This window comes from Mustela erminea, chromosome 5 (assembly GCF_009829155.1).
Source record: "Mustela erminea isolate mMusErm1 chromosome 5, mMusErm1.Pri, whole genome shotgun sequence".
Lineage (NCBI taxonomy): Eukaryota > Metazoa > Chordata > Mammalia > Carnivora > Mustelidae > Mustela > Mustela erminea.
The window spans coordinates 3,010,597-3,035,201 of NC_045618.1; the positions used below are offsets into that span (position 1 = coordinate 3,010,597).

General features: G+C 46.2%; 1 protein-coding gene across 3 annotated transcripts in view; it reads right to left on the reverse strand.

Moving 5' to 3' along the window:
• The window catches only part of ADAMTSL3 (ADAMTS like 3), a 336,446-nt gene that overhangs the window by 86,185 nt on the left and 225,656 nt on the right, over positions 1-24,605 (reverse strand). For all 3 annotated transcript variants that reach the window (XM_032341952.1, XM_032341950.1, XM_032341951.1), the window contains exons 16-17: positions 18,382-18,668; positions 7,983-8,112 (exon numbers count right to left, since the gene is read on the reverse strand). In XM_032341952.1, the coding sequence (XP_032197843.1) occupies positions 7,983-8,112; positions 18,382-18,668 (417 nt within the window). The remainder of the gene's footprint in view (positions 1-7,982; positions 8,113-18,381; positions 18,669-24,605) is intronic.

Genomic DNA, 24,605 nt, shown 5'->3' on the forward strand with positions numbered 1-24,605 from the left:
CCAGAAATCAACCGAAGCACAGTGCTAATATGGACTAAAGTTGTCCCGGTCTAGTGGAGATCAGGATTGGAAACTTGCAATGGCAGCTAGGAGCTCAGTTTGTGTGGGGAAATTAAAAATGGAGCACCAAAGTGAGGGGGTCACTTCTAGAAACCCAGTAGGGCAAGACTCCATGACCCTCCATAAAGGGCTATTTGTGTGTGTGTGTGTGTGTGTGTGTGTTTTTAGATTTTATTTATTTATTTGACAGACAGAGATCACAAGCAGGTAGAGAGGCAGGCAGAGAGAGAAAGGGAAGCAGGCTCCCCGCCGAGCAGAGAATCCAATGCGGGGCTCGATCCCAGGACCCTGGGATCATGACCTGAGCTGAAGGCAGAGGCTTAACCCAGTGAGCCACCCAGGTGCCCCCTGTTTGTGGTTTTTAAATTCTCAGAGGAGTCTTTTTTTAACCCAATTTACTGAGGTATGACTGATATGTAAACAGTTGTATATATTACTCAGTGAGTTTCGGAGTAAGGACACCCGTAAGTCCATCAGCACCATCAGGCCATAAACACATCCATTCTCTCCCAAAGTCTCCCTCCATCCCTATTCTTATTCTAACTCTTTAGCACCATCATGGTTACCATTACTGTTATTCAGGGTGTGGTAAAACCACCTACCGTAAGATGGACCCCCTTACCAAGTTTGAAGTACACAATGACACAGCATTGCTAGCTAGAAGCGTGATGCTATAGCTTCCCAGAACTGGCTCATCTCGCCCAGCTGTACCTTCGCACCCTTTGACCATCACCTCCCATCTCCCCTCCCCCCAGCCCCTGGCAGCCATCCTGCTACTCTCTGCTCCTGTAAATTTGACTACTTCAGAGCCCACAGATAATGAGATCACACAGCATTTTTCTGTGTCTGGCTTCTTTCATTGAGCATGATACAGGGGAGGCTTTTTTTTAATTCCTTCCACTCACAGGCAAAGCCAGGACAGATAATTTTCCTTGAGATCTGCCTTTTCGGGGTGGATTTTTTTCCAATGTGTCTTTTCACTGAGGTAGATCCTGGCTTCATATGGGAATCTCCATTCCATTCCTTATTTCCTGGAGATCCAATGACTTGTCTGTTTCCAGAAAAAAAAAACTGTTAAAGCCAAAGGTCTAGATTTGTGCCATTGGCAACTGTCCCCTGTGGAAGCCCTAACTTAAATACAAGGTTACCATGCTAGATCCATGCTATAGCTCTTTTCTTTTCTTTTTCTCCCTCCCTTCCTTTCTTTCCTTCTTCTTTCTTTTTTCTTTCACTTCTAAGGATTTATCTTACTTTCTTACAAGTGTCGTTTTACGTTTCAAGTTGTTTTATACATCTTTTACTCAGTATTTTAGAATCTTTTAGTAGAAGGGTCTTCAGTATATCTAGTTCATCACTTGAGTAAAAATGGACCTTCACATACTCAGAACAATTATTTTTGCAAGGTTAGCTCTAGGTGGATCATGATTTCCCCATAGTATTCTAAAGATATTATTTCTTTACTTTTTGGGGAACTTAAGCTGTTAATAAGTTGTTAGTTGGAATGTCTTTTAGGTCTTACAACTTTTAAGATTTTCTTATCATCTTTGACTTCCGGCAGCTTTGCTATTATGTATCTAAGTGGGATTCGTTTTCATTTATTTCTCTTGACACTAGGAACAGACATTTTTTTTTTCTTAAGTTTTAGTAAACAGTTTATTTAATATCTTGTTTCTCTGCCCTTACCGGTTCTTACCTTTCTTCTCTTTCCCCCACACTTTCAACTTTCCATGCTTTAATTCTCTTGACTTCCTCAGTGCTACCTTTAAGGCAGCAATTCTTTCTTCCCTTGTTTGTGGTTTACTTATTTTTCGCTGGGTTTTAAAATTTCTGAGTTGTGTAACTGGTTCTTTTTAAGACTCCCCTATTGTGACTATATTTCTGCCCGTGTCTATTTCACAATTTCTAGTTCTTTGCACGGATACTATTTACCAACTTAGATCACCGAAGAGCTCAGTGACACAGTCTTTCTCAGACTGTTCTTGTATTTTGATTTCATCTGGAGTGAGTTCAACTTTCAGCTGCTGAGTCTGCTGACCATCTTCATTGGTATTAAGTTTCTTTGTGTGCTTTGGGATTTCATTCTGCAGGCTCAGTTTAGTTTCTCTCTCCCCACCTCCCTTTGTCCTTTTCTCTGACACTTTCCCTCGGTGTCTACAGTGTTGTTTACTTCCATCTAGCCCTCCAGCATCTCCAGTCCAGAACCAAATCTCATACGGACAACACCGCACAGAAGCCCCATATGGACACTGACGATCCAATCACTGAGCCAACGTGTGATTTGTGGCTACACGGTTGTATCTCCCCTCCATCCCCACAGGCGAGTAGCCTCATCTATACAATGCCTTCAGTTTGCGATCAGCAGCAGCTTTTTTCCTGCTTCCATTCCCAAAGGAGCAGTGAATGTGGTTCTTTCTAATCAGTAAAAAGGAAGATATTTCGGCCCTACCTTCTATGGAACTGAACTCTCATGAGTCTTGACTGCTTAGGGGTCTCAAGTCCACAAGAACCACAGGTCTGTTTCCACTCACCACTTCACACTTCCTTTCCATTCCTGGCCCACATAGTTCTTTTCATGATATGGTCTTCAGTGTGTTGTTTTAATTTCCCTGCACTTACATTGCCTCTACCATTGATCTGTGTTTGGAACAGAAGGTAAAATTAAAACACCAGCTTAACTGGAAGCCTACCAATTAGGTGGGTAGTAACTGATTATATCTAAATTTCCAGTAGCGTTGCAGGTGAGGGAACTCACCAACAGTAGAAATATATATCATATTTTGATGACAACCGAGCTATATGGATAAATAATTAAAAGCATGAGGTTTCACTATCAATTCAGCTTAAGTATATAACGTATTTGGAATGACTGCTGGATAATCATCTTTCAAGAAAGTGTATAGCTAGAAGAATCCATCAGAGGCACAAGGGACTGGAAATGAAACCACTGTTAGGCAAGAAATGGGGAACTGTTTCTTCTTAACAGACTGAAGACTAAATACAGGGTTTTTTAAACTTCGAGAATTGGGTAACAAGGTAAAGCAAGGAGGTAGAGAAACACACTACTCTTGCTTCTTGCTTTCTGACTTCTCTCCCTAGCAGTGCTGATTGCTGTCAGAGAAGAAAGCTCCCCTCAGACAAGTGGGACCATTATGTAACCCCTGCGTGTTTCTACAAGCTGCTGGCTCTCCCCTGGAAAAACCGGACTCCATAAATAGCAGACACTCAGCAGTTATGGCATAGACCGGGGGGAGGGGGAATCACTCCATAAGAGCAAATAAACATACAACACCCCACCTTGGAGAGTCCAGCCTAATTCATCAAATGCGTTCGCCTTTGGGTAAACAAAGATCCACGGACTGTCCGGCCCGATCTCAGTGGTAACTTTCACCCTGGGGTGATATTTTACTGCTATTGCCCTTGGAGTCAGTAAATATTTGTGTGGAAAATATTATGCAACACCCTGTTCCTGTTTTTCCTACACCACTGGTTTCTAGAACCTAAAACATTTTTGTAAACTTACCTTCACTTTGGCACCCACCCTTTGTCTCTGCTGGGTTTTTTCCAATATAACTCTCAAGCTTCGAAAAGTTTATTAAATTTGCAATTTTTGAAACGAGGAAGAGTATTTCCCTTCACATAAAAACAGACTCTTAATTTTGCAAAGTGGCCAAGACATGTTGCGCGCTCTATTATTATTCCCAGCTTGGAGGGAAGCTCTGTGGGCAAGACGGTGCCGGAGAAGATAATGCGTGATCATTCTTGCTGAGGCCCAGAGATGAGGGCACGGGGCTGCTGCCGCACACGGGACAGGTTGGCTCGCTTCCCTCAGCAGCCCTAAGGAACAGGGTCTGCACTCGGTACTAACTCTTGCTGGGGTTTGGGGAGCCGAGGAAGGGAAGCACTGCAGACTGAACTCAACCCTACTGATGGCCGCCTGGTCAGCTCAGGGGAAGGCTATTCCGAAAAGACCCGGTTGAAAGACTGGGCACGGCTCTGAAGACTTGAGTAAAAAAATGCAACTTGAAAGCAGCCTCAATGGTGAAAGGAATAGGAGTTGAAAGGAACCTGCTGGCACAAAGTCCAGCATTTTCCATCATTACTCAGATGAAGAGGCCCAGAGGGGCCCAGAGGGCTAAGGCGCTGCCCGAGATTCCTGGAGGGGGCACAAGTGGGGCACCACCCCATGCCCCCCCGCCCACCCCCAGTCCTCTCTCAACTATAAAGAGCTCCCCTCTCTCAGGGGTCTCAGCATAGGGTCCTTCATCATGTTCTGTCGGACTTCATTACACCAGTGAGAAATGACGGCTTTCCTGGGAGAGATTTCACTTTTTTTATGGAGAAGAGAGATCCAGATGGCGGGCACAGTATGTGCAAAGGCCCAAAGGCAGGAACGATCACGAGCATGGGTCACGGTGAAAATTTACCGTAGCTGCTGAGCACGGTCCTCAGGGCACGTGCGTGCCTCCGTGTATGTGTGCGTGTGTGTGTGTGTGTGTGTGCGTGTGCCGAGGGTGGTAGTGACAGGAGATGTGGTCCAAGAACCTAAAAGCAGGGGCACAAAGGACTTTATAGGATGCTATGGACTGAATTATTTCCCCACAAAAGTTGTTGAAGCCCTGACTCCTAGTTCCTGTGAATGTGATCTTATTTGGAAATAGGGTCTCTGATCGATTCAGAGGACGTCATTAGAAAGGGCACCAACCCAAAATAAGTGGTACCCTCATAAAAAGTGGACGTTTGGACAACGGGACAAGCAGAAGGAAGACAATATGGAAACCCGGGGAGAACAGCATCCCCAAGCCAAGGAACGCCTACCAGGAGCTGGGAGAGAGACCTGGACCAGGTTCTCCCTCCCAGTCCCAGAAGGAGCCAACCCTGCCTGCCCCTTGATCTCGGACTCCCCAGCCTCCAGAACGGAGACAATCATCTTCTGTTGTTTAAGCCACCTTGTCCACAGTACTGTGTGACAGCAGCCCCAGGAAGGTCACACACATGCCAAAGTAAAGAACACAGACTGTGATCCTCAGGTAAGGAAAGTTCCTGGAGGGTTTTATGTGGGAGCCTCTCACGGTCACCGTGATTTAGAAAGTTCTCTGAAGGTCATCCCTGTGCGTGTGGGTCAGAGCAGGAAACCCAAGAGGAGAGAGTTTATTTGGCTAACATGGAAACAGTTCATGCAAAATCTCTCTGCACGGAGGCAGGGGCAGTTGGGAATGGCTGGGGAGGACTGCTAAGAGGTTGAGAGAGACGGCGTCGTGAATTGTGTCCACATCCTCAGTTGAGAAATGAAACCAGAAAAAGCCGCTTAACACAAAGAAGAAGAAGAAACTCAAACTCTATGATAAATAGAATAAATAGTAGGGAAATGTATGATTTGGACTTCGCCTTAAAAAAATGAAACTAAAAATAATGAAATCAAGTTATTTACACCATGCACTGAACGTAATGTCAGTGGTCATGGTCATGGCAACTCAGTCTGCTCATTCTTAGAACAAAGAATCGATTATTCTGCATTTTCTCTCTCGCTCACTCTCTCTCTTTTTTTTTTTTGCTAAAAAAATTGCATGATGACCCACTACAGCGGTCTTCACTTTCAGAGCTGGATCAGAACAGGGTTGTTTTTGCAAAAGCAAAATTGAGTTTCACCATGTCCTCAGCCCCCTTGGTGTGCCCTGCTGGGCAAATCCCTCTCACTTTAACCCTGCTTTGTTTTTGTTTTTTAAATATTTTACTTATCTATTTAATTGATGGAGAGAGAGATAAAGAGAGAGGGAACACAAGCAGGGGGAGTGGGAGAGGGAGCTGAGCAGGGAGCCCGATGCGGGGCTCCATCCCAGGACCCCAGGATCATGACCTGAGCCGGAGGCAGACGCTTCACGGACTAAGCCCCCCGGGCGCCCCTGAAGCCTGCTTTGTGTTGGCACCTGTGTCCATTTTCTGTTTAATTGGCCACTTGTGCCCAAGTCCTCACTTGTCAATGGCTTGGGCTACAGAGAAAGACCCAACGGGGGAAGACTAGCTTTCCGTTGACAGGGAGTAAGATTTGGAGCTAGAAATAAAGCACACTCCAAATTTATGGGTGACAGTTTCTTTTTTTCACTCCTCCTTGTTTATGACTACAGAACTGCACACTTAGCCAAACCGTAGTCACCATTTGGAGTTTGTATAAATTCCAAATCGTTTCGTTTGTAGTCCTCTTTCCAGAAAGCCCGCGCCGGCTGGTGTCGAGAAAGGGGAGGTGGTGGAGGATTCCAACCTCGTGGGAAAACGTGTTGGGGGAGGACACTCTGTGTCTTCCCCTCACTGTGCTTTCCCTTGTCCCTCACCCCGGCTCAGACAGGTGGCCATCTGCTCCCATCTACAAAGCCTCGGGGGCAGGGATGTGTCAGCGAATGAAAACAGAAGTCCTGGCTTTTCCAAAAATATCTAAGTCAGTGTTTCCAGTATTAGAATAAGAAACAACTGAGAAATGTAGATAACAAATTTGGATTATGAGAGCTTAATAGAAGTGCCATTTCTCCAAAGATAAAAGGGGACACTCCCAGTAGCTCTACACTCAGCATTTCCCCCATATGACCGATGCTCTGGGAAAGGTCTAGACATACCCGTTAAAGCGAGCATCCTAACCCCGGGTTAGAACAAGCCTCCCTAAAACCCCTCCTGTATGTCTCTTCGGCAATCTTGGATCATTCCGGAATGCAGTAAACATGGGGGAGGGGAGGCAAGCAGGAAGGGAAGCAGGTATCCCTGTGCTGTTCCTGGGTTCAGGTCCTCACTGCTTCTCAGCGGAGCACAGCGAGGTAGCTCCAACACGAGTCAGGAAGTCCCTGGGATTTCCTGACCCTACAGCTGAAGTCGGCAATATGGTCACGGGAATACAATCCCGTTCCTGCCCCCACTGGAGGGGTGCCCTCACCAAAGATGAAAGCACACATTGGAGCCGGGCTCGCTGGGAGCCTGTGCCCGTTGGAGGGGCAGACGCAGGAGAAAAGGGCTGTGTGCAGGGCAGGAAGGCTGGAGTCCTAGCGTAGACACGCTAGTCCATCCCGACCCCCAACTCCCTCAGACCACCAAGGCAGGAATTTTATATCACAGCCAACACATCTCAGGGAATCAAAGTCAGAAGGGTCAAGAGAATTCCAGAACCCAACTTATTTCCTGAATAAACATAAAATACACCGGTCCTCACTCCAGGACGGCCGGGGAGACACAAGGATCTGCCTGCGTGACTGAGTCCCAGAGGTCGCAAACCTGACTTTAGGGAATAAAGGTACCTTGTTAGATGGGTGATACGATTACCAAGAGGCAGGTAAGAGCTTCTGGCAAAGAGGGAGGGGAGCGGACCAGGAATGACTGCTGTATTTTTGGCAATTGATTAGTGATGGAAGCATGATCAAGCCAATGAAGGCAAAGGATTGAAGAAGGAAAAAGTGGGTGGATTGAAGAAGGAAAAAGTGCACCCCTCCGTCTGAGATCTGAGGCAAGTCAGCGGGAGCGGCGGCAATACCCGGCGTGTAGCTAAAAGTAGGAGATCCGCTCAGTCACTCCACAAACACTGGCCCGAGCCCTGACCGGGAACGTGTGCTGACTCTACCGCGGAGCCTGAGCCCTTCGATGTGGCGGGAGGCAAAGCAGTGCCCTTGAGGAGGCAGAAGAGAACAGTACCGCGGACCCCGTGGTTCTGCAAACGCAGACCAGCTGATGTTCGTTCCCAAGAGCCCAGCTAACGGCCGTTCCTGCCTACCTCGGCGGTCCCCGTGCACCCAGCAGGAATCTGGCCGGCGCACGAGGTGAATGGAGAAGAGAGAACGTCTCCCCAAGCCGGGAGAGGGTGGGCACCAGCCTCTACGCACACGTGGGTGTCTCTGCGGGAGAGGGTGTTAGTCCCACACGGCATCGCGGGAGCACAGGCCAGCACGTACCTGGGGGGGCAGGGCTCGGTGTTGCAAGCCTGGCTCATGGCTGGCGGACGGTGGAGCGTGTCGCACAGGCTGTCGCTGACTGTGCTCTGGGTCTGGGTGTGCAAGCACACGGCTATGGCTTCCTGACGGCCTGCAGGTGGGAGACAGCAAAATGCAAGTGACTTAGAATATCTTATTGTGGAGGGAAGAGGGGGTGTGGGGACTTCTTGAGCCGCTGCCCTCTGACTACGCCGCTCGGTTCCAGGTTGCATTGCAGGGGGCACATGGGGGCAAACAGCTGCGCATTTTCCAAAGTCTTCCTGCCTGTAATATTCACCCCACCGCCTTTCCTGGCCACATACACTCCCCTTGAAACCCAAAGAAGCACCCGACCTCCCTCATAACCTTGTGAGGTCCAAAGAATGGTCTCACCATCTCCAGTTCGTTAGTTGAATAATAAGGACACTGAGGTTTAGAGAGAAATCAAGACATCCAAAAAAAAGGGGGGGGGGAGATAGATTCAAAACTAAAACTTAGATTTCCTGTCTCCTAAGCCAGTGCTCTGTCTTTGTCCTACAGGGACAGTCAACCAAGCAGGGACTGTCCTTGAGCAAACAGGAAACTTCCACAGGCTGATCTTTGCTTTGGGGCCCCTGTGGCCCCAAAGCCCACATCTTCACCCCTATTCTTCGTCTATGGAGACAAAAAGAATTATTGGAAAATCAGAACTGCACAAGGTATAAATCAAACTCCGGATGAGAAAGGAATCACATAAAAATTGTAACAGCAACTTGACTCTGCTATTGGAAATATGCAAATGTATTCAGTTTCACGCAAGAATGTGTGTTCCATTAGGTTTGAAGACTGTGGTTCTCTTTCCGAATGCCATGTTTCAATCCATCCGTTTTATGGTATTTTACAGAGTGCCGAATAGGCCAAAAGGATATTTAAAATACACATCGGTGAGGTGAGGCTCTTTCCACTGCATTTTCTCCTGCTTTCTTCAGTTGGAATCTCACGTTCCCAGCCATAGCGGGATGCGATCTCCAATCTCCATGGATCGCCCATGACATTTTTTTTTTTTTTTAAAGTAAGGACTAACTAACTTGGGATACCGAGGGGACACAGCGACAACTGAATCACCAGTTTCCATTCGCAAATGTCAAGCTTCGTCCTGACTCTGTCTGGACACAGATGCTCCTTTTCTAGCAGGGCTGCCTTTCTTTTTTGTCAGAGAAAAGCCCGATTACCTTGTACATGTATTTTAATTTGTAATCAAAACACTTTAGAAAATGTATACAGAGCCAATTTTGGAGTGTTTTCTGAAGATGCAGTGGGTCTAATGTCATCTCATTTAACCATTCGGATGAAATATTAGACCCCGCATTCTCTGTCTTAAAGCAAGCATACTCAAAAGAATGTAAAAATCAATAGGTGGCTTAGGATACTTATTGGGGTAAAATGTATTTTCTAAAGACGACCACAAAAATACCTTCCACCTCACATACTCAACCTATGAGATCACTTCAATGCTTTTCACTTCAAGAGGCTTGATAAGAGCTTTATCGTCAAAAGGAGAAGCAAAAAATATAAATATAATTTTACTTCTTATACTTAGCAAAACTTGGGTGGTAACGGTGATGCCTTCTGGAGCTATGAACTAAATGAAGCATTAAAATTTCAGTATAATTTTTTTCTAATCCATCCCTTTGGTCATATGAGGCAATATCCCTCAGTCCACGCTTGACTTCTACAATGTCATAATAAGGGGGTCTTTCGGGGGCAGAAATCATATTCAAGGCCTTCATCAAGAAATGAATTAACATGGGGGGAGGGATTCGAAAAAGGGAGGCAGAGCCAATTAACACATTTCCTTGTTTGGTTTCAGGTTCACATGAGTTGGTTTTCTTGCATGCAAGTCTTGAGTAATTCAACATTCCAAATAACATAAAACACACACACACACACACACACACACACACACACCCCTCTCAGTACGAAATAAATACCCAGAGCCATGAAGAACATCGCTCTTTAAGGTGCTCTGTCCAGTATTTTTACATCAAGTTGTAAGATAAAAATGAAAAAATGCATTGAGTAAGAAAAGTATGTTGATTTAATAACGGGAGAGCCTTGGGCCCTAGAAAGAGACATGAACATGGTCTTGAAGCACTAACGGAACAGGAACAAGAACCGATCCTCTATTAGTCTATAAACTTCAGTAAGTCCCAAAAGCCAGAGGTCATGCCGGTCACATTCTCTGACCACCGCAGAGTCCAACTGTAAACAAATAACAACAAAACCCCCAAGTCCAACCATTGGAATTTTCTAGACGTCATTCCCTATATAACTCTTGGTCAGAAAGAGTGAACGGATCCCACAGTATTTGTGGTCAGAAAAAAGAGGAGAGAGAGGCTTAAGGCAAACAGAGACCAGATGAACAGCTCATAATAACAATACCATCATGAAACAGATGCCTTTTTTTTCCCCCAAGAAAACCTAAATAAGGGAAATTACTTGAAAATTAAGATCTTGACTGCAACAATAACCAGGAGTGGGGGGTGGGTCTTGAAAATGACGTCCAAGACCCAGCCACGATGCTCTTGCCTCAGTCCCGTCCAAGAGGGGAAAACAGGAATGGGTAAGAACCAGGGCTTTCAAACTTTTTAAACAAATAACATCCATGATATAAACATTTCTTAGAAGATGTTCTTTATTGATTTGAGAGAGAGAGCACGTATGAGCCGTGGGGACAGGCAGAGGGAGAGGGAGAAACAGGCTTCCTGCTGAGCAGAAAACCTGACATGGGGCTCGATCCCAGGACCCCAGGATCCTGACCTGAGCTGAAGCAGACGCTTCACTGACTGAGCCCCCTGGGTGCCCCGTGACATAAACCGTTTGACGCTATTGGGAGGTCTGGAAAACTCCGATTCGTGATACCACGACTACAACACTGACGGCGGCATCTGTTCAAGGGAAAGAGAATGTCGCTACTTCATAGCACATGGCCCTGTACTACCACCTGCCCGGGCCACCCTGAACAGAACAGTGAGTCTGTTTTCCTCCCTCTCCACTGCTCAATGCCCAGGTTGCAGCCCCGCAGACCGGGGAGGTCTGTGAGTGCATCGCAGGCACGGCGGTGGCAAGTACGGGCTGTAGAACCCGGGGGCGGGGGGGAGCGTGACACGCAGCCCAGGCTTTGCTGGAGCCTGACAGGAAGCCACCCCTGCACTTAGACTGGCTGGAAGAGACGACAGCTCCGGGCCTGTCGGGACTCAGAGCTCTGGAGAGAACAAGACAGCGGTGGCGACCCCTCCGTGTCGGGAGCGCATCTCCGTGCGGAGCGAGCGAGCAGGAGCCCCAGGGGCCGGCTGGGGTTGCAGCATCCCCCTTCCCCTGTGGGGAGCCGTGCTTGGACTCCGCCCTGTGAAACGGGGGACACCGACACGTGCGATGCCATTCCCGGATCCTATACCGGATCCTATACCAGCCCACTGTAGTCAGCCGGGTAAGAGCAGTGTGCCGTGACCTCCCACATTGCTGCATTCGCTCCCCAAATCATTCACACACAAACGCGCTCACATATACGCACACAAAAGCACCAGGAACTTCCTGCCATCAGGCACAGAGACCCACTGCTTCTTGCACACAGAGAAGCCTGGCCTGTTTCCATTAGGAGCTGCCTCTTCCACATCTCGAGACCGAGCTCTACCCGTGGGTCACTTCCTCTCCTTTCCATCTTCCCAGGAAACCTGTGGATGACTTCGCCTTTTGATTTCACGCTGGAGCTTTCTCACTTCCTTGTAAATGTCCCCGAGCCACTCAGTCATTGACGAACACAACACGCACAACCCATGATGCCTTCTAGCCTTTTCGCCTTCTCTGTCTTCATCACTAATTTTGCCCCCAAAGTATCTATTCTTTTCATCTCTAATGTAGTCACCCGTGGCTCCTTCCTCCATCCTGTCAAAGCGGACTCTCAGTCACCAGCGGCCTCCGGCTCTCTTCCTGGAGATTCTCGCTCCTACCCCGGCTTCGGCGCTCTCCGCACACAGATGACTCGTGAATGTCTATGTCCAGCTACATCTTCGCACTTTGCCTCGGATTCACGCGTGCAACGGTCTACTTAGCGTCCCTACTGGGGGAAGTCCGAAGGCATGTTGAAGTCATTCCATCCGGAACTGAACGCGTGATTTCCTTGTGCCCAAGTGGTCCTCCGGGGAGCACGCGTCATCCCAGAGAAGAATCCAGACTCGGACTGGCCACCTCACTCCCCCTCACCCCCTCCACACACAGACTCCCGCCTCCGACCCGTCTCTCTAAGTCATCTGCCGTCCACCATCTCCAGCATCCTTACCACCAAACGCCAAGCCCTCACCTGGATGAGACAACGGCTTCTTACCACAGCCTCCCTTACATCTGTTCTTATCCCTTCCAACCCCCCCCCTTTTTTTTTACAGTACATCTGGGCTCACCTTTTTGAAATAAATACAAGTTGGATCCTGTAACTCCCACTTTGGTTCTCTGAGTGGCTTCCCTTTGATCTGGGGATCAAGAACCAAGTCAGCTTTGCGTAACACAGTCATCGGCCCCTGCCTTCCTCCCCGGCGTCAGCTCGCCGTCTTCCGGAGTGTTCCGGCTGCACCTGCCTTCTTCATTCCCAGGACGGACCATGCACCTGCCACCCACCTGCTCTTCTTTGGTTCGCTGAACGAATTCCTCATCTTTCAGATTTAAGTTCCAGTGTCATTGCTTTTAGGGAAGCTTCCCCTGACTTCCCTAATTAGGTCAAGTCTATTATATGCCTTCTTAGCACCATGTATCTCTTTTGCTATCACCAGCTGTGAGTTACATACATGTGTGGGATTATGTGATCAGCACTCCCCCCCCATGTGAGTTAGGGATGACGGAGTCACCATCACCTAGCCCAGCGCCTACCACAAAGAAACATGCGACCACTATTTGTAGAATGTTATTTTTGAGAACAACAGAGATTCCTGCCCCTTTCAGGACAAAGCGAAGCTTGGCCTTGCCCACACTGCTCACCGCTGTTTTTGTGATCCCAGAGGATGCAATGAGACATAACGCTTACATAAGATAAATAACTATTTGAAAGGGAAAAATGAAACCATCTTTCATTACGGATGATTATTTTACTTAGAGAATTCATAAGAATGGACTCGAAAATGAGTAGATATTTTAAGAGGAGCTCAGAAAATCAGATCTTTTAAAAGTGAAAAAAATGGGAGCATTAGAAGAAGAACGCCCTATTATTATTCTATAATCAAATAATCATCCCACTAACACTTATCATAGACTACGTGCCACGCGCTGTGATTAGGCACTTCTCCTACATCACCTTGTTAAATAAGCACATTCAGTCCTTTCCTTCAGCCTCATGAAGGAGGCATAGCTCTTTGCATCTCACAAAAATGAGCCTCTACAAACTTATATAAGTGGCTGGAAGAGAGCGGCAGAGCTAAGGCTCAAAGTGCGACCAGGCTTCAAGTCCATGCAATCTGCTACTAGCTTGTGCGGTTAGAGAAAAGGAAGGTAAAAATTGAAGGTGGTAAGTGCAACAAATAACATAAAATACAAACAAATGTTCTGGTGAGGAATGTTTAGGATGTAGTAAGTTACAAAACCTTCAGAGGGGAGAAGGGAGTTGGGGGAAATTGGAAGGGGAGGTGAACAATGAGAGACTAGGGACTCTGAAAAACAATCTGAGGTTTTGAAGGGGCGGGGGGTAGGAAGTTGGGGTACCAGGTGGTGGGTATTATAGAGGGCACGGATTGCATGGAGCACTGGGTGTGGTGCAAAAATAATGAATACTGTTATGCTGAAAATAAATAAAAAATAAATTAAAAAATTTATGCAAAAAAATAAATTAAAAAATTTATGGGAAAAAAAGAAAAACCTTTGGGTGGGGGGTGGGGGTCCTTGGAAAGGCAAGCCGATCTTCCAGGACATCTGTGTGTATGGACACGCACATACACATGCACACGCAAGGCTGCACACATACACACGTGTCCCCTGGAAGCTGGAAATTCAATATGTCTGCATTCTTCATGCTTTTGGGAATGAAAAAAAGAATTCTCTGTTGCCACTCCCGTGTGAAAACAGATTCAGGAAATCTTCTCAAGTATCAGCAATTCTGACGAATAGATTAATTGATTTTCTGTATGATGTGAAGATAAGTTAGAAGACGCAAGTACACAGATTGTCAAGATGTAACGAAAGGCTTATCTTTTCAGAAATCTGCAGTTTGCATATATTACTTTTCTATCAGAAACAGGAATGTTGGGGAAATAGCCAGGTGCTGGGGAAATCCTATTTTCCTGTGGTATTCAGTTACGGCAGACCAGGATGAGGGTTAAAACCGACGCTTGTAACCATAGGCCAGGAGGACTCGTAGAGGCTAAGCCTCCAAAAGCCACTGAAATGCATCACAGAGAGGCGAGTATCACTGTATTTAAGTAGCGCCGTCAAGACAGTCGAGGAAAATAACCAAGAGCTGAGGTGCACCGAGTCAAGGACGGTGTCCTATTCATTTTCTATCCTGATGCTGACCCCAGAACCTAGAGCCACGAGTCTAGCACAGAACAGACGAGCGGTTCCCTGCCTTTATCGAGGATTTGGGTTTTGAGCATTGGGCCTTCAGTTTTACAGAATTTAGTAATCTATTTAAGAGGAAAATTTAAGTTTGAGCCCACAGAGTTAAAAACATTACTTCTGCCGGGTTAAGAAGCTTATTGTATCTACTTACCATTCAACCAAACCTCTGTAAAAGGTGAGAATTATTTTCTGTTTTGGACCGTGTGATGGGCTCTGGGCCTCAGTTTCCCTAACTATGAAATTCGGGTTAGTGGACATCCAAGGTTCATGTAAATGATATTATTCTAGGATTAAACAACATTACGCACCTTCACAAGGCTAAATTGCTGTTTAACTGAGTACTGAAAGATTCCCAAGCTGACCTCTGTCACAATTTGTAAAATGTAAAAGGATTTTGTAAAATCCTCCCATGTTCACGAAGTGACATCAGAAAATAAATGGGCAACATCACACCAACCATCTGAGTGCTGAACTGTACTTCTGACATTTAAGGCAGTTTCCCTTCTCACAGTGGTCCCCAAAGGCCTCAATACCAATGAGGAGAGACATGATTATCCAAGTTTCACAAAACCTGGATGTGTTAAATGGATTCAAAACTCAGTCTTTTACTCCAAGGTATATACACAAGAGAAGTGAAATAAAAATATGTCCATATAAAAATGTGTACCTGAAGGATCACAGCAGTGGTATCCACAACACCCAACACATGCAAATAATCCATATTTCCAGCCAATGAATGGATAAATGAAATGTGGTGTATTCACATAGCAGAATAGTATTCGTCATACAAAGGAATGAAGTAGGGCGCCTGGGTGGCTCAGTGGGTTAAGCCGCTGCCTTCGGCTCAGGTCATGATCTCAGGGTCCTGGGATCGAGCCCCACATCGGGCTCTCTGCTCAGCAGGGAGCCTGCTTCCTCCTCTCTCTCTGCCTGCCTCTCTGCCTACTTGTGATCTCTGTCTGTCAAATAAATAAATAAAATCTTTAAAAAAAAAAAAGGAATGAAGTAGATTCATGGAGGAACTTCAGCTAGAAGTATTACACGAAGTGAAAGAAGACAAATGATCCTATTATGTGATTCCATTTATGGGAAGTGTCCAGGGTAGACGGAAAGTAGATTAGTGGCTGCCACAGGCTGCCACTGGCAGGGAAAATGGGGGTTTGAGTAAAAATAGGGAACAAGTGCTTAAAGGTACAGGATTCTTTGGGGGTTAAAGAGTTCTAACATTGATTATGATGATGTTGCCCAACTTTGTGAATATACTAAAATCCGCCAAATTGTATAGTTCAAATGCATAAATTGGATGGTATGTGAATTACATTTCAATAGAGCTATTACAAAAAAAAAAAAAACCAAAACACAGAAAGACAAAGGAAAAAGAAAGTCACTCCCATGGGTTCAGCCATCCTGGAGGTGGACCCTGCGCCACCTTGGTACACAAGACAGTAGCAGAGTCTAACATTTTGGCATTAAGCTTCAAGGACGAGGGCTAACAGACTCCACCAACTGAATCAGAATTAACTTGGTCATTTTCCCTTGGGCATCTCCAACTGCTCTGTTAGTCCCAAGGACCCAACAAGTGTGCTTTCCCAAACTGGGGGGGGGGGGGGCTTTCCAATCAGGGAAAGAACTAAAACCAAGGATGACAGAGTACTAGACAAAATAGTGATTCTACCAAAGTCAACATTCAAAAGCTTGAGGGGCACCTGGGTGGCTCCACTAGTTAGGTATCTGGCTCTTGATTTTGGCTCAGGTCGTGATCTCAAGGTTGTGGTTTCGAGCTCTGCACCGGGCTCTACGTTCAATTCAGAGTCTGCTTCAGATTCTCTCCCTCTGGCCCTCCCCCTGCTACTCTCTCCCCTCCTCACTCTAAAATAAATGTAAAAATCTCTTTAAAAAAACAAAACAAAACTTGAGATTAACAGATTTGAGGACATGCCAGCAATAGTAGAGTTCTTTTCTGCTCTCATAATAAAAGACAAAGACCCAGGCTTCTGGTGAAACTACAGGAATGTGGTGGTTCAGAAGTGGTATAGACAGCTGACATTTTGCAGTAACGTAGAAGAAAGTTCCAACATCTATAACTGCGGTTGAATAGGGGACCATTCTTACATCATAGCAACCTCTAGAGGGATTCTCCAGACTCATCAAGAAAGTACCAGTTTCTATTATCGCCAAGGACATATCAAAAGGAGAAGGGAGGGAAAAAGAAAATAAGATGAAATCAGAAAGGCAGACAAACCACAGGAGATTTTTAACGCTAGGGAACAAACTGAGGGTTGCTGGAAGGGTGCAGGGGATGGGGTAGTTGGGTGACAGCATTAACGAGGGCACTTCAAGTAGTGAGCACTGGGTGTTACGTGCAACTGACCAAACGCTAAAGTGTATCTCTGAAACTAATAACACAAGATATGTTAATTAGTTGAATTTTAATTAAAAAAAAAAAGTTAAGGTTTCCAAGCTACAACAAGGGTGGTGTCCAGGGTCCTGAACTCAGCAGGAGTCGAGTTCTGGGCAGCAGCACAGGTGTGGCTGAGATTACATGTCCTGGCAGCAAATAAGAGTCCAGGTGAATAAGAAAATCTAAATTCCTTGGTAGTTGGGTAGGCTTCTAAAAACCGGGGGAAGCAAATAGGAGAGCACAGAGAACGCAGGGACAGCTAAGGGTTCTTTTCTCAAATTCTGTGTGCATTAGTCCATATGAAAGGAAGCAGCCGCCTCGCAGAAGCCTGGGGGTAGAACATCTACCACTCCATCTTCGTCCGCTGCAGGCTGGCAAAGTCAGAGCACAGGTGTCTGTGTCAGGAGAGGTGGGTTCAGAGGCTGACTTACGACAGGAGAGAGACAAATACCATCAGGTCTTGGAGACTGGATGGGAAGGACCGGGAATTTACGTAAGAGCCTGGGGAACAAAGCGTGAGGGGCGCAGGCACAGTGATGGGACTATGAGCTCCAAGACCCGATAGGGCGTTCCAAGTAATGAGCTCAGGACCACCAGGAGGAGGGGGGCATGACCTTGACCCAACGGCCTCCAAAGGCAGCAGCTTCTTGTATTCTTCCTACCACTGCAGCCAGCGGAGTGCAAGGACAGCGTGTCCGGGGTTCCTGACTGGGTGAGCCACCTTCACCTCAGTAGACGATCTAGCTTTCCAGTTATTTCTATCTCCTTCCAAAAGACGGCCCTGGAGAAGGGCCATCTGGACTCCTGCTCTCTACTCATCCACTCCTTCTAGGATCCTGGAATGTTCAATAACCCTGGGGCCAATGCCACACGGTTGAGGCCCCCCAGCCCCTACTCCGAGCAGGTCCACTGGCCGCGCACGCGACTCCACACGCACCCACGTGAACCGCAGTCATCGGCTCATTCCTCGCTGGCTCCTGGCCCAAGGCACCATATGAACTTACTATATTCTGAGGATAAGTCCTGACAGGGCACCACCAGACAATCCCAGGCCGCCTCACCTCAGAACACTGGTTTACAGGCAAGACCGCCTCCATTTATCCATCCTGCAGTTTCCTATTTATTTCATGTTAGACAGTAGCCTCTTTCCCATCTCACTTATGCAAATGCTAGGACCAAAGGATCACACCATTTTCTTGGCCAGGATGCAATCCCACTACCCTTCATCTTCTAGAGGATAATCGTGATGGAAAAGAAAGAAAGAAACGGCAAGGTTTTCAGTTATTCAAACGACTTCCCCTCCTTCCGACTTTTCTAACTTGCATCTGGGGCCCGCGCGATTTCGGGATTTCTCAAGCCGTCAGAGACACGAGACAGGACTGCCCCCGAGGGAGAGTCAAGTACCTCCCAGGCATGTCGCCGTGCAAGGGGTGAAGCCGGCATACTCCCAGTGGTAAGTCATCCTGCCGTCCTCCTGGAGAGACGCGTCCGGCTCGCGGGAGGCAGGGCCCTCGTCACACGGCTGGAGGAGGCAAGGCCGCTCGGTGGGCAGTTTGGGGCCCTCACACTCCTCCTCAGGCAGCTCAGTCTCCGTCTGCGTGAACGTGAGGAGCACGCGGCACTTGACCTCTCGGACCTGGACGCCCGGGCCGCACGTGGTGCTGCAGGCTGACCAGGGCTCTGGAATGAACCTACGGAAAACCAGGGTGGAGGGTGGGGGACACACAACCGTTACATTTGGGCCACTGAGGAGAGAGAAGCATTCTCTGAGGTGAAAAAGTGACTTCATTCTGAGGGGAGTCAGAACATTAGAAATGCTACACTTCCACGGATGCTCAATTATGTCATCAACACATTTTCAAACCTTATTTTTTTTTTAAGATGTTATTTGTTTATTTGACAGAGAGAGACAGCACAAGTAGGCAGAGAGGCAGGCAGAGAGAGGGGGTGTGGGAAGCAGGCTCCCTGCTGAGCAGAGAGCCAGTTACAGGGCTCGATCCCAGGACCCTGAGATCATGACCTGAGCCAAAGGCAGATGCCCCACTGACTAAGCCACCTAGGTGCCCCTTGAATCTTATTAAAAACAGAATTATCCCTAGAGATACACTGCATGTTCGCATCTGTTCTATAACTCAAGTTCTGTGCTGTGACCTTTGCATAATATCCTGAAAATCAGGGGGCCCCTGCTTGGCTTAGTTGGAGTCTGAGTCCTGATTTCATCTCAGGTCATAATCCTGGGGTTGTGAGATCGAGTCCTGCGTCTGGCTCCACACTTAGCTTAGTCTGCTTCTCTCTCGCTCGCTCTCCCTCTGCCCCTCCCCACGCACTGTCTCTCTTTCTCTCTCTCTCAAATAAATAAATAAATATTTAAAATTGCATGGAACCTTGGGTGTTAGATGCAAACAACAAATCAGGAACTCTACATCAAAAACTAATGATGTACTGTATGGTGACTAACATAACAGTAAAAATAAATAAATGAATAAATAGAGTAAAAATAATTATCATTAGTTTTTTAAAAATTTGGTAATCCAGATGCCATTCCACAGTGATAATTTCTAACCTGATTTCTTTTATAATGTGGAGACTTCTCATCAATATTTATTCATCTAACCTTTATCAAGCTTATCCTTTAACTGGCAGGGTTTTTATTAAACCCTCAATATTTAGGAGCTAAGCTACAAGACAACAGATGTTTTCGGCAGAGCAATGATGCTTTCATATCCTCTTCTGTTTGTGTAAATACACGGAACTTCATCTTCCTGAAAATATCTTGGGTATTCCACCGTCTAGGTGAATAAAGCATTTATTTCTGACCCTGAACTATTATCTGCTGAACCTGAGGTTGTCCACCTATGACTACAGGTCAATTCCAGCTCTTTTGTTTTTCTAGAACCTACTAGCTAAGAATGATTTTGATGGTTTTAACTGGATGGGGTAGGGTGTGAAAGAAAGAAAACATTTTTGTGAACAGCATAAATTCTGCTAGATTTTGTGCTATGTGGCTGAGCTGGGAATCTGCAACAGACACTCTTTAGCCAAGAAAGCCTAAAATATTTACTGTCCGGGCCTTTGCAGAAGATGTTTGCCGATTCCTGCACTGAATTTAAAAGCATAGATTCAGGAGGGATACAGGTACGTAAGATATCCTGAAGCAACTCTTACATCACGAGACACTCCCCCGTGCTAGACAAGGAAGAGCTCAGTATAGATTAAGTCAGGGAACTGTGGGTGCAGTCCTGTTAAATGGGTGCATTTACTGCAAAGCTCTCCCAAAGACTATGTTGTATGAACACGTGTATACCATAAATGCTATGAGGGAGGTATGGTGTGCACCGTTTCCTATGTTTATGAGAATACACACCTCTACACACAGGATAATGCACAAAGTCACTTCAGAAAATGACGAAGATGTAGTTCCAAGGCTTAATGTTCGAAATCTCAGAAAGATAGGGTAATAAGGGTCTCTCTGAGTCCCCAGCTGTGTCTCCCCAGACAAGACATCATCACAGTTGTCCACAATGACACAGTCGTCAGCAGAATGAAATCCCAGTACTACGCATGAGACCAGGAAAGAGCTACCGGTAAGCCCTCCAAATTCTGTTTATTGTATTGAAAACTGTTAGTGGAGAATTCCTGCCCTAACCCTTCCAGGCCAGGAGAGAGCTCGCCCGACTTCCCGGGTTGGAGGCGTTCTAGAATATTTGCACAATGCTCTTTTCTTTCCTTGATGTTTCCCCCATAGAACTGGAAAGGAAAAGCCTGACTAAATTTGAGATGAGGAAAGGGCACCTGGGTGGCTCAGGCAGTTAAGCATCCAACTCTTTTTTTTTTTTTTTTTTTTTTTGACAGACAGAGACCACAAGTAGGCAGAGAGGCAGGCAGAGAGAGAGGAGGAAGCAGGCTCCCCGCGGAGCAGAGAGCCCGATGCGGGGCTTGATCCCAGGACTCTGGGATCATGACCTGAGCCGAAGGCAGAGGCTTAACCCACTGAGCCCCCCAGACACCCCTAAGCATCCGACTCTTGATTTCCGCTCAGGTCACTATCTCAGGGACGTGGGATTGAGCCCCAGGTGGGGCTCTGCGCTGGGCAGGGAGCCGCTTAGGGTTCTCCCTCTCCCCCTGCCTCCCCCCACTTCCTATAAAATAAACAAATAAATCTTTTTAAAAATTTTAAGATAAGATATCCATACAATGTAACGATATGAGGTCAATTAAAAGAAGGAGGTGGGCATGGGGTGACTGGATGGCTTAGTCGGTTGAGCGTCCAACTCTTGGTCTCAGCTCAGGCCATGACCTCAGGGTGTTGAGATCGAGCCCCGAGTTGGGCTCCACAGTCAACAGGGAGTCTGCTTGAGATTCTCCCTCTGCCCCTACCCCTGCTCATGTGCGTGCGCGCGTGTGCTCTCTCTCTCTCTCTCCCTCTCTCAAATAAAGTCTTTTTGTTTTAAGCATCCGACTCTTGATTTCCGCTCAGGTCACTATCTCAGGGACGTGGGATTGAGCCCCAGGTGGGGCTCTGTGCTGGCCATGGAGCCGCTTAGGATTCATGTATTAATTGAGCAGGACTGGCCTCCTCTTCGTTAAATGAAGTGAGTATGGGGTAGTTCATATGCTATGATCTTTTGTCTAAATACACACAGAAAGGTATACATGCGCATGTGTAGTGTATGCACTCTGTAATTCTATATTTATGGGACATATGTCTACCAAAGCTGATTCCTGAATCATCTCTCTTTTCTGGAAGCGATTGCATATGTCAGGGTCTGGAGTGTAAAGCGGAGGCTTCCCTTTCTTGTCCGTAGCTTGAAAAGGTTTGGATTTTCTCACCGTGTGCATACTGTACATTTATGGCCACTATTTTTTGCCCTCCTCTCTCCTTAGTAATAAAAACTTAAAAGTGGGGATTTTGCTTTAATGGGAAGCAGATGTTTTTCATTCAGGCTGAACTCCTGGGTCTCCTGTGATCCAGAACCCTCATGGAATACAGAGCAGGCAAGAGAGCTCACACCTCCTTTCCCAACAGGGCAAATGAAGGCTGCCTCCGGGGCTTTCCTAAGGTTCCCGGCATGTTTCAAGTTGGTTTTCAGAGGTCCTTTTAAGGGTCCTCTTAAACATCAGATGCTAGCGCTATCCAGATTAGCCATGAGTGATTTCAGAGGACAAAAAAACCCCAAAAACAGCTATGGCAACTCAACCTTTATGCATAAACTAGGATGATTTTCTTCTGTGGATTTTTAAATATTTTTCATTTATTATTGTTTGTCTGTTTATTTTCTTTTTTTTTTTTAATTTAAATTAATTTTTTATTTTTTATAAACATATATTTTTATCCCCAGGAGTACAGGTCTGTGTGTCTGTTTATTTTCTTAAAGACTCGATTTATTTATTTGGCACAGAGAGAGAGCATGAGCAGGGGGAGCTGGCCAAATCATGGTCATCTTTTTCTCTTTTTTTAAGATTTTACTTATTTATTTATTTGACAGAAAGAGGGCAAGCACAAGTAGAGGAAGCAACAGGCAGAGGGAGAGGGAGAAGCAGGCTCCATGCTGAGCAGGGAGCCCGATGTAGGACTCGATCCCAGGACCTTGAGATCATGACGAGAGCCAAAATCACAAGTCAGACACTTAACTGACTGAGCCACCCAGACACCCCCAAAATGGACTTTTTAAAATGGCAGTTTGTAGAGACAAAGTGAGAGAGAACCTAAGTAACCCGACATTGAAGACAGCTGGATTCTGTAGGTGGATGTTCTGACCCATGACAAACAGAAAAAGTATTCAGAAATAAAATATGTAAAAAAAAATATTAAAAAGTGTCTAAACCACAGCTCGTAAAGGCACACTGTCTTCCAGGAAAACAATGATAAAAAGTGATGAACATAAAAACCTAGAGCTTGACGCAGAATAACGGCTGCCCCAAAGATGCTCACACCATAGGCCCTAGAATTTATGAATATGCTGAATTGTATGGCAAAAGGAATTCTGCTGATGGGGTTATGATTATGGACCTCAAGATAAGGAGACTGTCCTAGCACGGTAACCTGATCACGTGAGTCCTTAAAAACAGAGCAGCCTCTCCAGCTGGAGTCGGAGAGACGCAGGTGAGGAGCAAGAGAGATTCAGAGCATGAAGGGCACTCAACCCGCCATTACTGGCCCAGAGACGGACGGGGCCAGAAGCCAAGGAATGCAGGCAGCCTCTGGAAGGTAGGAACAACTCTCAGAGCCAGTAAAGAAGTGGAGGTTTCAGTTCTATGGCTGCATGGAACTGAATTCTGCCAACGACATGAGTGAGCCTGGAAGCACCTTCTCCCCAAGGCCTCCCGAGAGGCGCTCAGGCTCTTGATTCTGGCTTGGCGACCCAGCACAGGGGAACTGGCTGAGTCGGCTGGGCTCCTCACCTACAGAACCAAGCTGGCAAATGTGTATTAACCACTTAGTTTGTGGCCAAAGCGATTTAAAAAGTTTGAATTTTCTAACCTAGCTAAAATTTTTTTTACATCAGGAATTTTGAAAGAGGTTGGTAATAAAGCAAGCTATGTCAACCCATCCATTTTAAAATGGAGACACCAATAGAAATGGGATGTTTAGGGATGTCTGGGTGACTCCGTCAGTAAACGTCTGCCTCCAGCTCGGGTCATGATCCCAGGGTCCTCAGATCGAACCCCACTTCAGGCTCTCTGCTCAGTGGAGAGCCTGCTTCTCCCTCTGCCACTCCCCTGGCTTGTACTCATAGTCCATCTCTCTCTTTTATATATCTCCTATATATTATAAATAAATACAATCTTAAAGAAATGTAAAAAAATATAAGGAATAACGAAATGGGATAAGAAAAGGAAAAAGTCCAGTACAAATTTTAGGAATGAAAAAAATGAAGTTATTCTTTGATGATGACTTGAGAACTATGGGAGATAGTAAAGTTAATTGAAGATTTTAAAAAAAATCAGAGTTCAATAAAACAGTCCCTATCTATCTATCTATCCTAACATCAGCAGGTTTTCCGGAGCTCAGCCAACACTTGCTGTTGCTGTCGGCCATCAGGAACCGTGCTAAGAACAGTACCTGTATTATTTGAATATAATTTTCAGAACAACCTTTTGAACAAGTACCGTTTCGTCCTGACTTTACAGATAGGAAAAAAACTGAAGCTTAACACATGTAAGAAAACTGAGTTGCAAGAAAATGCAGGCCACTCGATTAAAACCACCAAACACTGAGGGGATTCGAACCCCAGAGACCAGGTTAACTGGAGAGAACAGCATGTGCCTCCGAATGGAAAGACTCCAAATTGTAAAATGTTCATTCTCCCTTTCGTTATTTTATCAAACAAATGCGGTTCTGATCCAATTTGAGTGGGGGAGAGGCTGGAAACAGACAAGACGACTCTCCAGTTGTTACGGGAGGTCAGGTGAGGACAGGCAGAAGCATGTCACACAAGAATGACAATTGCAGAGCTTACAGAGCCCATGCACAGCCTGGAGAAAAAAGGACTAACAGTTACAGTAATCCCAATACTGTGGGACTAGCCATGGGGTGCCCCATTCACACCGCAAAGGCACTTTGAAATCAGCACGAGCAGGACAAATTATTTGCTGGATAGTGTTGGGCAACTTGTTAATTATTTGGG